Source organism: Atractosteus spatula, chromosome 6, assembly GCF_055471065.1.
Source record: "Atractosteus spatula isolate fAtrSpa1 chromosome 6, fAtrSpa1.hap1, whole genome shotgun sequence".
In the NCBI taxonomy this organism is placed as follows: Eukaryota; Metazoa; Chordata; class Actinopteri; order Semionotiformes; family Lepisosteidae; genus Atractosteus; species Atractosteus spatula.
The window spans coordinates 13,836,046-13,848,868 of NC_142711.1; the positions used below are offsets into that span (position 1 = coordinate 13,836,046).

General features: G+C 41.3%; 1 protein-coding gene across 1 annotated transcript in view; it reads left to right on the forward strand.

The window, feature by feature from the left end:
* prkdc (protein kinase, DNA-activated, catalytic subunit) overlaps positions 1-12,823 on the forward strand; it is a 67,384-nt gene that overhangs the window by 26,871 nt on the left and 27,690 nt on the right. Inside the window, exons 40-56 of the mRNA XM_088919280.1 lie at positions 453-580; positions 1,355-1,562; positions 1,927-2,108; positions 3,470-3,638; positions 4,324-4,389; positions 4,598-4,670; positions 5,241-5,389; positions 5,849-5,986; positions 6,471-6,590; positions 7,228-7,371; positions 7,660-7,811; positions 8,312-8,443; positions 8,674-8,785; positions 8,865-8,989; positions 9,666-9,815; positions 10,418-10,591; positions 10,711-10,809. Coding sequence (XP_088775406.1) covers positions 453-580; positions 1,355-1,562; positions 1,927-2,108; positions 3,470-3,638; positions 4,324-4,389; positions 4,598-4,670; positions 5,241-5,389; positions 5,849-5,986; positions 6,471-6,590; positions 7,228-7,371; positions 7,660-7,811; positions 8,312-8,443; positions 8,674-8,785; positions 8,865-8,989; positions 9,666-9,815; positions 10,418-10,591; positions 10,711-10,809 — 2,321 coding nt within the window. The remainder of the gene's footprint in view (positions 1-452; positions 581-1,354; positions 1,563-1,926; positions 2,109-3,469; positions 3,639-4,323; positions 4,390-4,597; positions 4,671-5,240; positions 5,390-5,848; positions 5,987-6,470; positions 6,591-7,227; positions 7,372-7,659; positions 7,812-8,311; positions 8,444-8,673; positions 8,786-8,864; positions 8,990-9,665; positions 9,816-10,417; positions 10,592-10,710; positions 10,810-12,823) is intronic.

Genomic DNA, 12,823 nt, shown 5'->3' on the forward strand with positions numbered 1-12,823 from the left:
TTGCGTTTTAGTCATGCAATCAATCGCGAAAATGATTATGATTCAGGCAAAAATACCTCAATGTTGTATTCATAGCATCTGTGTGTAAATCTAATCGAATCGTTTTTCTTGGTCATTTGGAGCGGGGGTGTCCAATTCTGGTCCTGATATTAGGGCGTTGTGTCTGTAGGTCTTCACTCCTGCTCAACTAATGAGCCAAACCACCTGGTTCATAGTTACCTGGCCCACTTTAACAGATTCTCCTAGCACTTCAGTTGCTGCCGTTTTAAAGACACCTAGAAAACTTGCCGACATTTTGACCCTCCTTGACCAGGATTAAACATCCCAGATCTAGATCTTTTTCATTTGTTAGCACTTTATATGACCAGTATTTTAAGTCTGTAACTACTCACCGATGTGACCACTCATCTAGTGAATCTTACTTTTTACTGTTATTGTTTCTTCATATTTAGTTTTTAGATGCTTTGGAGCTGTCCCAGAATCCAATGCTTTTGAAGTTAATGGCGGAAATACTTTGCCGGGATAAGAAGCACGTCACAGAAGAACTTTTCCAGGCCTGTTTTAAGAGAATTGCAAGGAGGTGATGTCTGACGTATACTCAAATATCTCGCGAAGTCGCCTTTTGAATTTAACAAGCTATTACCAACATTTTGTAAGATATCTGTTTTAACACATCACAGACAGAGCAGCCAGATTCAGGCTCTGGCCTGAGAGGTGCCTGGGAGGCCATAGGAGTCACAGAGAGCCAGCAGAGCTCTGGCCCTCTAATTACACTCTAACCTCAATGACGCTCAGGTCAGTTGTACCCCATTTCCCGGGAAAGCCCAGTCACAATGAGCTAATGACATGACCTGGGCTCAGACCTGCAACCACAGAGCTCAGGAGAGCTCAACTACCGATTGCGGCATTCAAGAGGCCACCCGGAATATTCTTAATTCATATGACTTTTCACTGAGAGTAGGAATCCAGAATGTCCTTAATCTGTAACTTGTATTATCAGAGTATTCAGTGGCACATTACAGTAAACCAAAAGGTATTACTCTTATTATTTAAGGATACAGTTTAAAGTACCAGATTTTAAAACCTTTACAGATGTTGCTTTAAATGTCTTCAGTTTTTTATATATCTGAGCTTCAGCACAGAATCGCTGTGATGTCAAGGAAGTCTTGGGAAAAGCCACAGATCGGAAAAATCTGGGGGGGGATCGAGATGTAGTTTTCTTTTTTTCTGGACCTTCTAAATGATAGAGGCCATCTGCTGATGAACGTTTTGCTGCGCATCTCGGGCATTCTCGGCCCCCAGAACGCTGCCCTGATCGTGCCTGTCCTGAGGGTCTTGTTTTGTGCGCGTCCAGGTCCGGCTGCGAGCGGCAGGTGCTACTGCTGGAGACCGTGTACGAGATGTTCCAGGCCGGAGAGCTGGCCTCCGGCGCCATGCGTCAGGCAGCGCTGGACCGCGTGCTGCTGACCCTCATCCTGCACTGCAGCTCGGATGCGCTGCACGGCTTCTTCTGCAAGACCATCGCCAGCGTCATGGAAACGCTGCAGGCCAGGTTCACAAAGGTACAGAGAGCTACCCCAGCTTTGTTGTGCCAATCCAAATCGCAGTACATCTATTGAATGGCCTATTTTGTGGAGACCGTATTGTGTTGTGTAGCTGGGTGAATGTATTATGCAGTATGTCACTTTTTGTTTCCACCCTTTTTGTGAAGAAGGCTCACTTTTATTTCAGTGCAGTCTGTTTCAGATTTACAACTGTTATCGTTTGGCAGTGGGTTATAATTCCTATTAAAAGCAGTCATCTCGCATCTTGGAAGCCTGTTGTGGTATTGTTTCATTTGAATGGCCTACAACCAACATCCACTCAAGAACACCCCAGAATGTTTGCTCTGCTTTGATTAATCAGTGAGTGATTTCCACTTTCCAGTTAAATGAGGCGATGTTCGAGAGCCAGCTCATAAAGAAGAATGGCTGTTACAAGCTGCTGGAGGTTCTGTACTCACGCCTGCCAAAGGAAGAGGTTTACTCCAAGGAATCCAAGATCAACCAGGCCTTCTGTGGCCCCAGCAGAGCAGCTGAAGGGAATGAACTCTCAAAGACCCTCCTGAAGTAAGGATCGCAGTTTGCAGCAAATCGGCAAAAGGCTTCCAAGACAAAATCTTTTAAAGTTGTTTGAACGTTTTGTTGCCAGTGGAAGATAAGAGGCAGGTGTTGTCTAGTGTCATGACTGATAAACTCCTATTTTTTTTTGTCTTGCCGGCCTTTGGGTAGAGCAAATGACAAACTCGCCCTAGTGTCGCAGTGACATGCGATAACCTGCACGATCGTGACACTTTCACTAATCGTTTCACTATTAGACTTTATCTTATTAGAAAATTATGAATTAAATGCATCTATAAATGTTCAGTGGAATCTGGTGTTTGTGTTCATAAACACATAATATTTTTTTATCAGTTTCTGCAGTTAGACTAGGTAATTGCAGATGTAGGTAATGAGTGATTTTAGTGTCTATGATGCATTTGTAATTTCACATAACAAATAGTATGATCTAGGTTTTTTAGCTAAAATATTAAACTATAGTACTATTGCTTATACTATTCATTTATTAATAAGTAGTATTTATGAAGCATATTGTATATTCTTCAAAAGTTAAGAAAAACTATGTGAATGCCTAGCGTGAAGTTCTTCTGGGAAAGTTCTGGAAAGCAGTACCAACATTTCTTGCCACTAGGGGGCAGTATTGCTTTAACCCAATCTCTAATCGGCGTTTCTCATCCAGACCTTATGAGTGCCTGCGGACATTAATGGATGGGACACGATTTTAGAAAAGTCACATATGAGACAAAATAAAAAAAATAATTAAATCTTGTTTCTCTCATTTTGTGGAGTAACCAAAGTGTCATGTTGCATGTCTTGTGGTTACACACAAAACCGAGGCCATGCCCTAAGACTGTTCACACATTTCTTTCAAGTTTGATGTGCACAACTAAAATGGAAAACAGCTTAGACTGACTGAGGAAGAGCTATGTTTCACTGTCATGAAAAATTCCAGGTTGTTTCGCAAAAGGAATAGAGGTGCTACCCTGGCGTCCTGCCCAAATATCCCTTTGGCCTTTACCAGTCATGGCCTCCTAATAATCCCCATCTCTGAACTGGCTTCATTACTCCGTTCTCCTCCCCACTGAGAGCTGGTGTGTGGTGAGTGTACTGGTGCACTATGGCTGCTGTTGCATCATCCAGGTGGGGCTGCACATTAGTGGTGGTGGAGGGAAGTCCCCATTACTTGTAAAGTGCTTTGAGTTGAGTTTCTAGAAAAGGGCTATATAAATGTAAGGAATTATTGTTGTTATTATAATTCCATCATTTTCCATGGACTGAATGCTCAGTTTTTGAGCCTTCCATTGTTTACTGAGATCACAGGGAGTTGTATACACAGTACCCTGAGTATCGAGTACCATTGTGTTGCACAGGTCCTGCTTTGAGGCCTACACTGAGAACATGGCGGGAGAGACGCAGCTGCTGGAGGAAAGGAGACAGTACCACTGTGCCGCGTACAACTGTGCCATCGCCGTCATCAGCTGTAGCTTCAACGAGACCAAGTTCTACCAGGGCTTCCTCTTTACCGAGAAGCCAGAGAAGGTAGGACTGCTCTTCCAGCCTTGTGAGATAGGACATTAAGATTCACCCTTCGCTGTTGATTCCTTAAAGTTGCTGTTGTAACATCCAGTTTGAAATTGTTGTGCTAGACCCGAGTTAGAATTGATACATAGAAAAAGATTTAGTTTGGCTGTTGCTTATTCTAAGTGACGTTACTTTCATTCCTGCAGATTAGTATGTTACTGGATCAGGTGAGGTGAGGAACAGCTGCAGTATCGCACCTGGGATTTAAACTCGCAACCTTCCGATTACAAGTCCAGAACCCTGACCTCTAGGCCACACGCTTGCCCTTGAAACTTGAAGTTTTTGCTGTAGAAAAGTGAGAGAAGAATTCAGCTGAAACCAGCAGACGCAGTTGAATCGTTACAGGCATATACTCCTGTTCCTGTCCATCCATATTTGTAAATACAGAATATTTTGTATTAGAATCTCGTGTGTAACAGGTAGAACCCCTGTCCTGTTATTTACTTATTTGCCATTGTAAATGACAAAGCCAAGATGTGCTTTGTCATTTTTCATACTACTGCCCTGTCTAAACATTTGTGAATAGAACAAATTTAAAATGCAATATTCGTTGCATAAAAATGTATGATAAACATTTCATGATAAAGTGCTGCAAGTAAAATTAGGTTAATTAGGAAGATTCCTTTATCCTTTATATTTTCAGAATCAGTTTATTTTCGAGAACATCATAGATGCACAGCAGACCTACAGATTCCCTGTAGAGATAGAGGTAAGACTTTTTATTTTCAATATATATACGCAGTGCTGTCTTAATTAAATATCTGGGTAGTGTAATCAGAATGGGGAAATTCCTTTAATTAAGATGTCAATCTGTTAAGGTGTTCTGAACTGGGCTGGGCATATTTTACATCTTTAATAAGCTATATGTTGATGTTTTTTAATATAGAAATGTTATTAAGTGAAGTCTTTTACTTTAGGTTGCTCTTGAACGGAAAGCAAAGTATGTAGCTATTCGGAAAGAGGCAAGGGAGGCTGGTGATCGGGACGCAGGTGAGAATTGTTTTTTAGATACTTGAGTGATCTTTTAAGCAGTCACCAAATGTTGTTTTTTTCCCCAACAAAAATTTGACATCAAAGCCAATAAAGATTACTTGAAGTGCACTACTTGTTGTTGGGAATAATTATTTGATTTGAATTTGACACTGTTCACGTGGGTGTCCTCTGGGTGCTTCGGTTTCCTCCCACTGTCGAAAGACATACTGGTAGGTTAATTGGCTTCTGGGGAAAATTACCCTACTGTGTGTGTGTCAGTGTGTGTTTCCCTGTGATGGACTGGTGTCCCGTCCAGAGTGTATCCTGGCTTGTGTCCATTGCTTGCCAGGATCCTGAATTGGATGAAGCGGTTAGAAAATGGAGGGATGATTTATAAGATAATCTACAAGATGCTGCACAAATGGATGGATTGTTTATATGTTAATCTACAGGAACAACTACAAACTTTGAAACATTCATTTGAAAGTTAAAATACTCTTAATTACTCTGTAAAAGTGTGCCTTTCATTTCATGGATTCCATCTCAGGCGTTTCATGAGAGTCCTGGATCTCGTCTTGTCTTTCACAGAGGAGCCCCATTACTTGTCATCACAGTCCTACATGGCAGACAGCAGTCTCAGTGAGGAGATGAGCCAGTTCGATTTCTCCACGGGAGTCCAGAGCTTCAGCTACGGCTCTCAGGACCCCAGCACGAGGCCCGTGCCGAGCCGGAGGAGGGCGAGTCTACTTCCCCTTTCAGCTTCCTCTGTCACACAGTCTTGTTCTTGTTTGTCTTTCAGTCCCTTTTCTAACGATGCTTAATGTCCACCTTAGCCTAGTCTCGTCCTTATATTCCTGTCCTCAAAGCAGACCCTCTATTAAAATGTTGCTTTTACTTTAGTTGCACATGATTCTGAAGAACTCCAGAGCATTGTAGTTCTTCAAGATTTATCGTGCTTTTGCAGTTAAACCGTGCCTACTTGCAGGTTTGTGAAGGGGACCTGCCGTGGCCTGTCTCTGAAAGGCTTGTTACTGATTTGTTCCCCGTTTCATTCATTGTAATGAAGCCTCAACAAAGTCCCATTAAAGAGCTTGTATAAACTGCATTTATAAATTGATAAATAATGGCATATTAGCTTCAGCCCCAGGGGAGAAGTGTTGCTTTAGCAGTCAGCATGTGCATGTGTCTATCATTAGGACGGAGCAGAAGCGGCTCTGCAAGATGACGTTGTGGTACTGGAGATGGATGAGCTCAACCAGCATGAATGTATGGCCTCCATGACCGTCCTCATCAACCACATGCAGAGGAACAACATTACTCCTGAAGTGGAAGAGGTCTGGACAGGACGCTTACTGCTTGACTAGACTAGGAAGCGTTTGATGAAATATCTTCGCAGTTCAACATCCCATACTGGAAAACAGCCACAAGGAGCGTTGTGGTTCAAGGGAAAAATATAGCAAAAATGAAGAAGCAGCACCTGTTTTGAATTAGCCATTTGTTGGTCTCCCTCTTTCAATCAAACTGTGCTCTTATAGTTACACAGTGAGACCCACAGTTACCACTGTAGGGTTGGCATCAATGGCAGGAGTGAAGCTATTCCCTCACTGTCACTCAGGTAATCCCAGTCACAGTTGGCTGATGGCACCAGACTTTAATTGGAGATTTGGGTTGTACGACTCCATCAAATGGGAACAAGCGCCGTTGTTGGCAAAGCTTCTACAGAGCCCTGAAACAATGAGTTTCTGTTGGAGATTTAGTGTGATTAAGCTACTATAAACAACTTAAGTCAAAGTTGAAACTTCTCAATGTTCGTTTCAGGGCACGGTACCAAGTGACCTTCCGCCTTGGATGAAATTTCTTCAGGGGAAGCTGGGGAACCCCTCCACTCAGTTAAACATCCGTCTCTTCATTGCAAAACTGATCGTGAACAAGGAGGAGGTGAGGAGCAGAAAGTTTGTAAGACTCAAAGAGCTCCTACAGCCCAGGGGAATCTTCACGTTGGTCTCCTGTCATATTCTGAAATTAAGAACATGAAGAGAGGGGCCTGCCAACAGCGTAAGAATCGAGATTATAGCTGTGGCAGAGAGGCTCAATATTAAAAGCTAAGAGGTAGAAAAACTGGCAAGATTTAGAAAGGAAGGATAAAAAATAGAGCATTCAACAAACCAAATATTTGGGTTCATCTGGAATGGTGTTGGAACTGGTTTTAACAAAAAAAAACTAAAAATTGAACCAACAAAGAGCAGGTTGGTTACATTGAATGGGTGACGGTTGATATCAGGCGACTAAAGTATCTTTAAAGAGAAAACTGTACAAAAACTGCCTCAAAGACAATGACGTACAAGGCTGTGTTTTCCCAGAGAAGTCCTTGGATGTACAGTAGCTTTTAGAAACTTGCATACTGCAGAATGAGTCTGCCACATCTGGCTAACAAATGTCCTGTAGTAATTGCACACTGATGAGAGAAGAGAAGGATATCTGGAATGATCAGTGGTAATGTGTGTTGTTCCTAAGAACAGAGCTCTTAAGCTCTATATTATCCAGTCATGCCTGCTTACATTTTTTTTGGTGACAGGTCTTCCGTCCATATGCCAAACACTGGCTGGGGCCGCTTCTGCAGCTGGTAGTCTCTGGGAATAATGGGGGTGAAGGGATTCACTTCATGGTGGTGGAGATCGTTGTTACGGTTCTCTCCTGGGCCAGCGTCGCCACCCCCAAGGTACTCGAGGATATAACTGTGTTTACCCACCTTTCTGTTTCAAACCTAGTATTATTCTGTAAATCTGGGCTAACAAACAAAAAGCAAAAATATATTGCCAGTTTCATTATAAGTTACTCACTTGTCTATCAGGAAAGTGCCAAGTGGCAGCATATTTTGATCTGTAGTGTTAGTATGCATGTTCACCTCGGTAATGTCAAGGTGAAATGCTGTGCATTGTCAACAGCAGTGCAGAAGACATGGAACCGTGAACAGAACTTGTTCCGTTTCACTTTTTTTCCCACTAAGGGCGATACCAGAGATGAAGTTCTGGCTAATCGGCTGCTGGAGTTTTTAATGAGGAACGCCTTCCATGAAAAGAGAGCCGTCTTCAGACACAATCTTGAAATCATTAAAACGGTTGTGGAGTGCTGGAAGGACAGCCTCATGGTTCCTTATAGGTATGAATATGCAATTATGAGTCATCTTATTGCTTTCTGAAGGCACTTCATCTTTTAATTTAGATAAAAAAAATGCAATTCACTGTACTGTTGTGAATGTTGTACATGATGTTTATTTTTTATAGCTGTATTTCTTGTTTTTTGGTACTCAGTATTTAGGTTGTTATCCAGCCTAGTGTGTTTTTGTTTGCCTTTTTACATGTTTTCTTCATACCTGTAACAAAGTACAGCATAACTATAAATCCCTTTCAGATTAGCAGCATAGATGCTTGAAAGCACATTCACACTGTTGATGGCTTTTTCACACAACGTACATTTGCCACATGTCTGTTAAACACGTTGGACTCCTTTTACTGTTGTTTTCCTTGTATTTGTATTTAAATACTAAAATTGATTTTCAACAAAGCTGTAGTGTCTGCCTAATTCAACAGTCTCTTGCACTAGATAGCTCTGTTTGGGTGAAATGCTCGCATCTTGAATCGGCATTTTCCATCTTTCAGCCTGATATTCGATCGGTTTGCTGGGTCTGATCCCAACAGCAAGGACAATTCCGTGGGAATTCAGTTGCTTGGCATTGTGCTGGCAAATAATCTGCCGCCGTACGACCCCAGCTGTGGAATTGAACATGAAAGGTAATGTGGACACTTCTGTCTTCATCTCCATTTCTGGCAACAAAGGAGTAAATGAAAAATGATGCCATTATAGATAGCATTTCAAGTGATCTAAAATGCTTCATTCTACAAAAGAATAATCACAAACTACTAATATACATTTTGTTTAGAATTTGTATCTTTTATTAAGCAGGTACAGTGTCTTATTGCATCACGATTGTGATTACATTTGAAAGGCTCTTTCTTTACAGATATTTCAAGTCCTTGGCCAACAACATCTCCTTCGTAAGGTATAAAGACATACACGCGGCTGCTGCAGAAGTCATTGGGCTTGTTATGCAGTATATGGCTGAGAAGGAGAAGGTACGTGGAAGCCCTTAAATATTTATCATCCATTTTCTTCTCCACTTTGAGGAAGATTAACCACGTGTCTAATTATCAGCAATCGGAGGGCCCCATATTTGACTTCACGGCACATCACCTGAAGAAGCTGCAGAACGAGAAGGAAGATAAGTTTGTTGTGTGTCTAAGTAAAGTTGTGAAACACTTTCCACCATTTATGGACAGGTAAGAGGTTCATAGTCGTTTTACATGGTTGTTGTTTACGGAAAGTTTTTTTGTAAAGCTTTGAGACCTCTTTATGCAGTTCCACACAAGACGTTTCCATGGCCGAAACTGAAAAGGAATTCTCAGGGCCTTGACAAGAAGGATTATGTAATATTGTCTAACAAGTATGGCATATTTTACTTCTAACTTGGGTTGCCACTTGAGAACAGTTCCTTCAATCCATTACCATTGTGCCAAAGTTTGTGTACAGTATATCTTCAGGAAGCTTGGAAAGAAAATACTTGCCCTAAATCTGAACTAAAAAAATAGATGTAAAATGCAAAAGGAATTTTGAACAGGAGCATATATATTGCATTACCCATGTTGTGTTTTAAATAAACCTGTGTAATCTCCATTTGCACAGTTAGCAGTCCTTTGTTACCACCTAATTGTCCTTTTTAAGTCCTTTTTCTGAATCTCAGTATTTGAAGAAGGATGTTTACTTTCTTTCATTTTTGAAGTGCATGTTTTTATAAGTGTGAGAAGTTAGACAGGTTTAAAGTAATGTATAGCAATGGTTTTTCAATATCCTAATATAGGCTACTTAAGTTGTGATTCAGATTTGAGGTTCAGTTCATTACTGTATCAGTTAAAGCTTTCACATTGATGTCTAATTTTCACATCTGGGTTTTGAAAGGTTCGTGAATGCAGTTTTTTTCCTGTTGCCCAAAATGCACGGCGTGCTGAAGACGCACTGTCTGGAGTGCATCCTGAGCCGAGCTGAAGAGATCCCTGATGTATACTTGCAGCTCAAGAGCAAGGATTTCTCTCAGGTCATGAGCCATCGGTGAGCTGCCTGTGCTTGAAATACTGTATGAACTGGGGCTGGAGGAAACGCTTGGGTTTTGTCCTGTATTTGCAACTTTTTTTTCCATAATATTGACAACAGTCTTTTACCATTTGATTTTTTAATGGCACATTAAAGAAAGCATTTCAATGAAAAACGTACAAATATATTGACACCCAGAATCTGAAATAACCTTTTTTCTCGTTTTAGTTTAATAAATGCACTTGAGTAAATCCCTGTCACAGTCAATAAGGACATGACCCAGGCTCGAATCCACGATCATAGAGCTCAGCCCGTTCTCGGGTAAATCCCTGAGGTAGTGACATAGCCCAGACTTGAATCCACGATCGTAGAGATCAGCCTGCACCTGGGAAAATCCCAGTCTCCATCAGTATCATGACTCAGGTTCAAACCCTTGATAATAGAGCACTGACTGTGCCCAGCTGAATGAGCACCCTTACCAGCTGAGTCAGGAGACTCCTCAAACGACACTTGAAATAGTCTGAAGAATTCCATATAGTGTCAAAATGTGTTTTATATATGTGCTGTATAACTTTGCTTATTACTTACAGGCAAATACAGTATGTTTGTTCTTTTCACAGGGATGAGGCAAGGCAGAGAGTGTGTTTGGATATTATACACAAGATCATGGCTAAGCTGAAACCTGTTGAAATGCGAGAGATGTTAGGTGCAGTAACATCATTCATTACACACCCCTCTCCAGTGTGCAGAGAGAGGATGTACGACATCCTAATGTGGATTCATGACAACTACAGGTGAACCTCATCTCTTGACTTTTCACCACTATTGAAGTAATACTGTCTTAGCTGGCTGGTGGTGCATTTTAAGAAAGTACAATGTTGAATTTGTTTGAAATGTGGTCTGATGTTTTCAGGGACTCCGAGAGCCAGGCAGACAGCGACTCTTTGGAAATGTTAAATGTTTCAAAGGAGACACTGCTTCAGGGGCTTGTGGATGAAAACCAAGGTCTCCAGTAAGTTATGCCCTTGAGAAGCTTTTCTCTGGATGATAACAGGAGACTGCGTGATTGTCATCTTCACAAACAGTATTTTCAGTCACACTTTAATTCATTGACGTGGTAGTTTGGTTTCCCATGTATATAACCAGGAGGGCTGCTTTGATCATTAGTTAGAATTGAAGTCAGTGACAATTAAAATATTGCAGGAAACAGAGTAAGATGTCATCGAGTAGCCGAGTCTACTTGCAAGACTGCAGGATGCTGTATAGCAGTGGTTCTCAAACTGTGGTACGCGTACCGGCAGTGGTACGTGGGGTGCCGCCAGGTGGTACGCCAAATGACCCTGGAACTGTGTAGTGTGCGCTGAAAAATTTTGACGGGTTTTCATATTTTGTATTTTAATACGTGTCGAATACGCAGCCTACGTACTACGATACAGTGCTCGCTAATACTTCAGTGGACACAAGAGATACTCTGTAATTCTATACCACTCTATAGGAATGCGTGCTACGGATGCAAGTGACCAATTGTATTTAAAAAAAGCTACTTTATCTCCCGCAAATAGGGAGAAAGGAGAATGTGCGTGATTTTGGAACAATGCCAACATTGTAAACACAGGAATGCATAGAAATACGTGCTACGAACGCAGGTAATCTTGTGAGCACACGAAAGCGTGATAACAGAAAAATATTTAAGAACTGTTCTAATTTGAGAAAAATACACCGAGCGTCTCTGTTTCGCTCCCATGCGCATGAAATAAAAACTTTAAATAAATACGGAAATAAAAACGGAAACGCGGAAAAATGCAAGCTTGCGGATTGCTAAAGCAGGTAAGCCACACTATTTTTGAAGAACCTTATTTACCGTTGGCAAAAGAGCTGACACGTATTATGTGTAGAGAAAAAGCTGCTAAACAGCTCGACCTGCTGCCCCCCTCCCCCTGAAAGACACAGTCACTCATAGAATTATTGAAATGAAGGATTATATCAAAAGTACACTGATGGAGCGCGTTAAGATGAGCAGATGTTTTTCACTGTAATTAGATGAGTCTGTAGTCGATTTGGCCAATTTGCTCGTTTACGTTAGATACGAGTTTGAGGGCATGTCCCATGAAGACTTTCTGTTCTGTAAACCGCTACCAACAGGAACTACAGGAGAGCATATATTTCAACTTCTGAATGAATTTATCGAAGAGAATGGCCTCGACTTGATAAAATGCGTCTGAGTTTGTACAGACGGTGCTAGAGCAATGACAAGCCGACATAACGGTGTAGTTGCACGAATTGGATAGGTTGCTCCAGAAATTAATGTACGCATTACAACATCCACCGCGAGACCTTTGCCGTCAAGAAAATGCCTGACGATTTAATATCTGTTAGACTCTGTTGTGAATTGTATCAAGGCTCGAAAAATTAATTCACATCTCCTTTGCTCAACTAAACAGGCTCACCCCTCTCACTGAAATGGTGCTTTTTTATTAGTTGTTGTTAATGTTTTTTTTCTGTAAAACACTTTGAGAAGCCACCTTTAAAGGCGCTATATCAAATAAAGTTTATTATTATAATATTTATTATATGTATGTGCGAGTGTGTGTGCATGCGCGCTCATGTTGGTCATTGAGAATTTCTGGGGTTCCTATGAGATGATGACTTCTAGGTGGTACTTGGATGCTTTGGTTGGATTAGGGGTGGTACTTGGTCCAAAAAGTTTGAGAACCACTGCTGTATAGAATGCAGCGATGTCTAAATATTTACAGTTTTGCAGTAACCCTTGCCTTCAAGGGATAACTAGAACATAGACGTCTGATATTTCATTTAATTCTTTAATTTCTCATATCTCTAGTGGAATCTAAATTGCCCAAAGGAAAAGGTAAGAATGTTATCTGTAATCCAAGTATAGATTAAGACACTCTGGGTTTTGTTTGGGGACAAAAGAGCACTGGCAAGGATAAAGCCGAGAACAAGGCCGTACTTTATAAAAGTAGCTGACTCAGGGAGTGCTCCTTGAAGATTCAAAGGGGGTGCGTCAG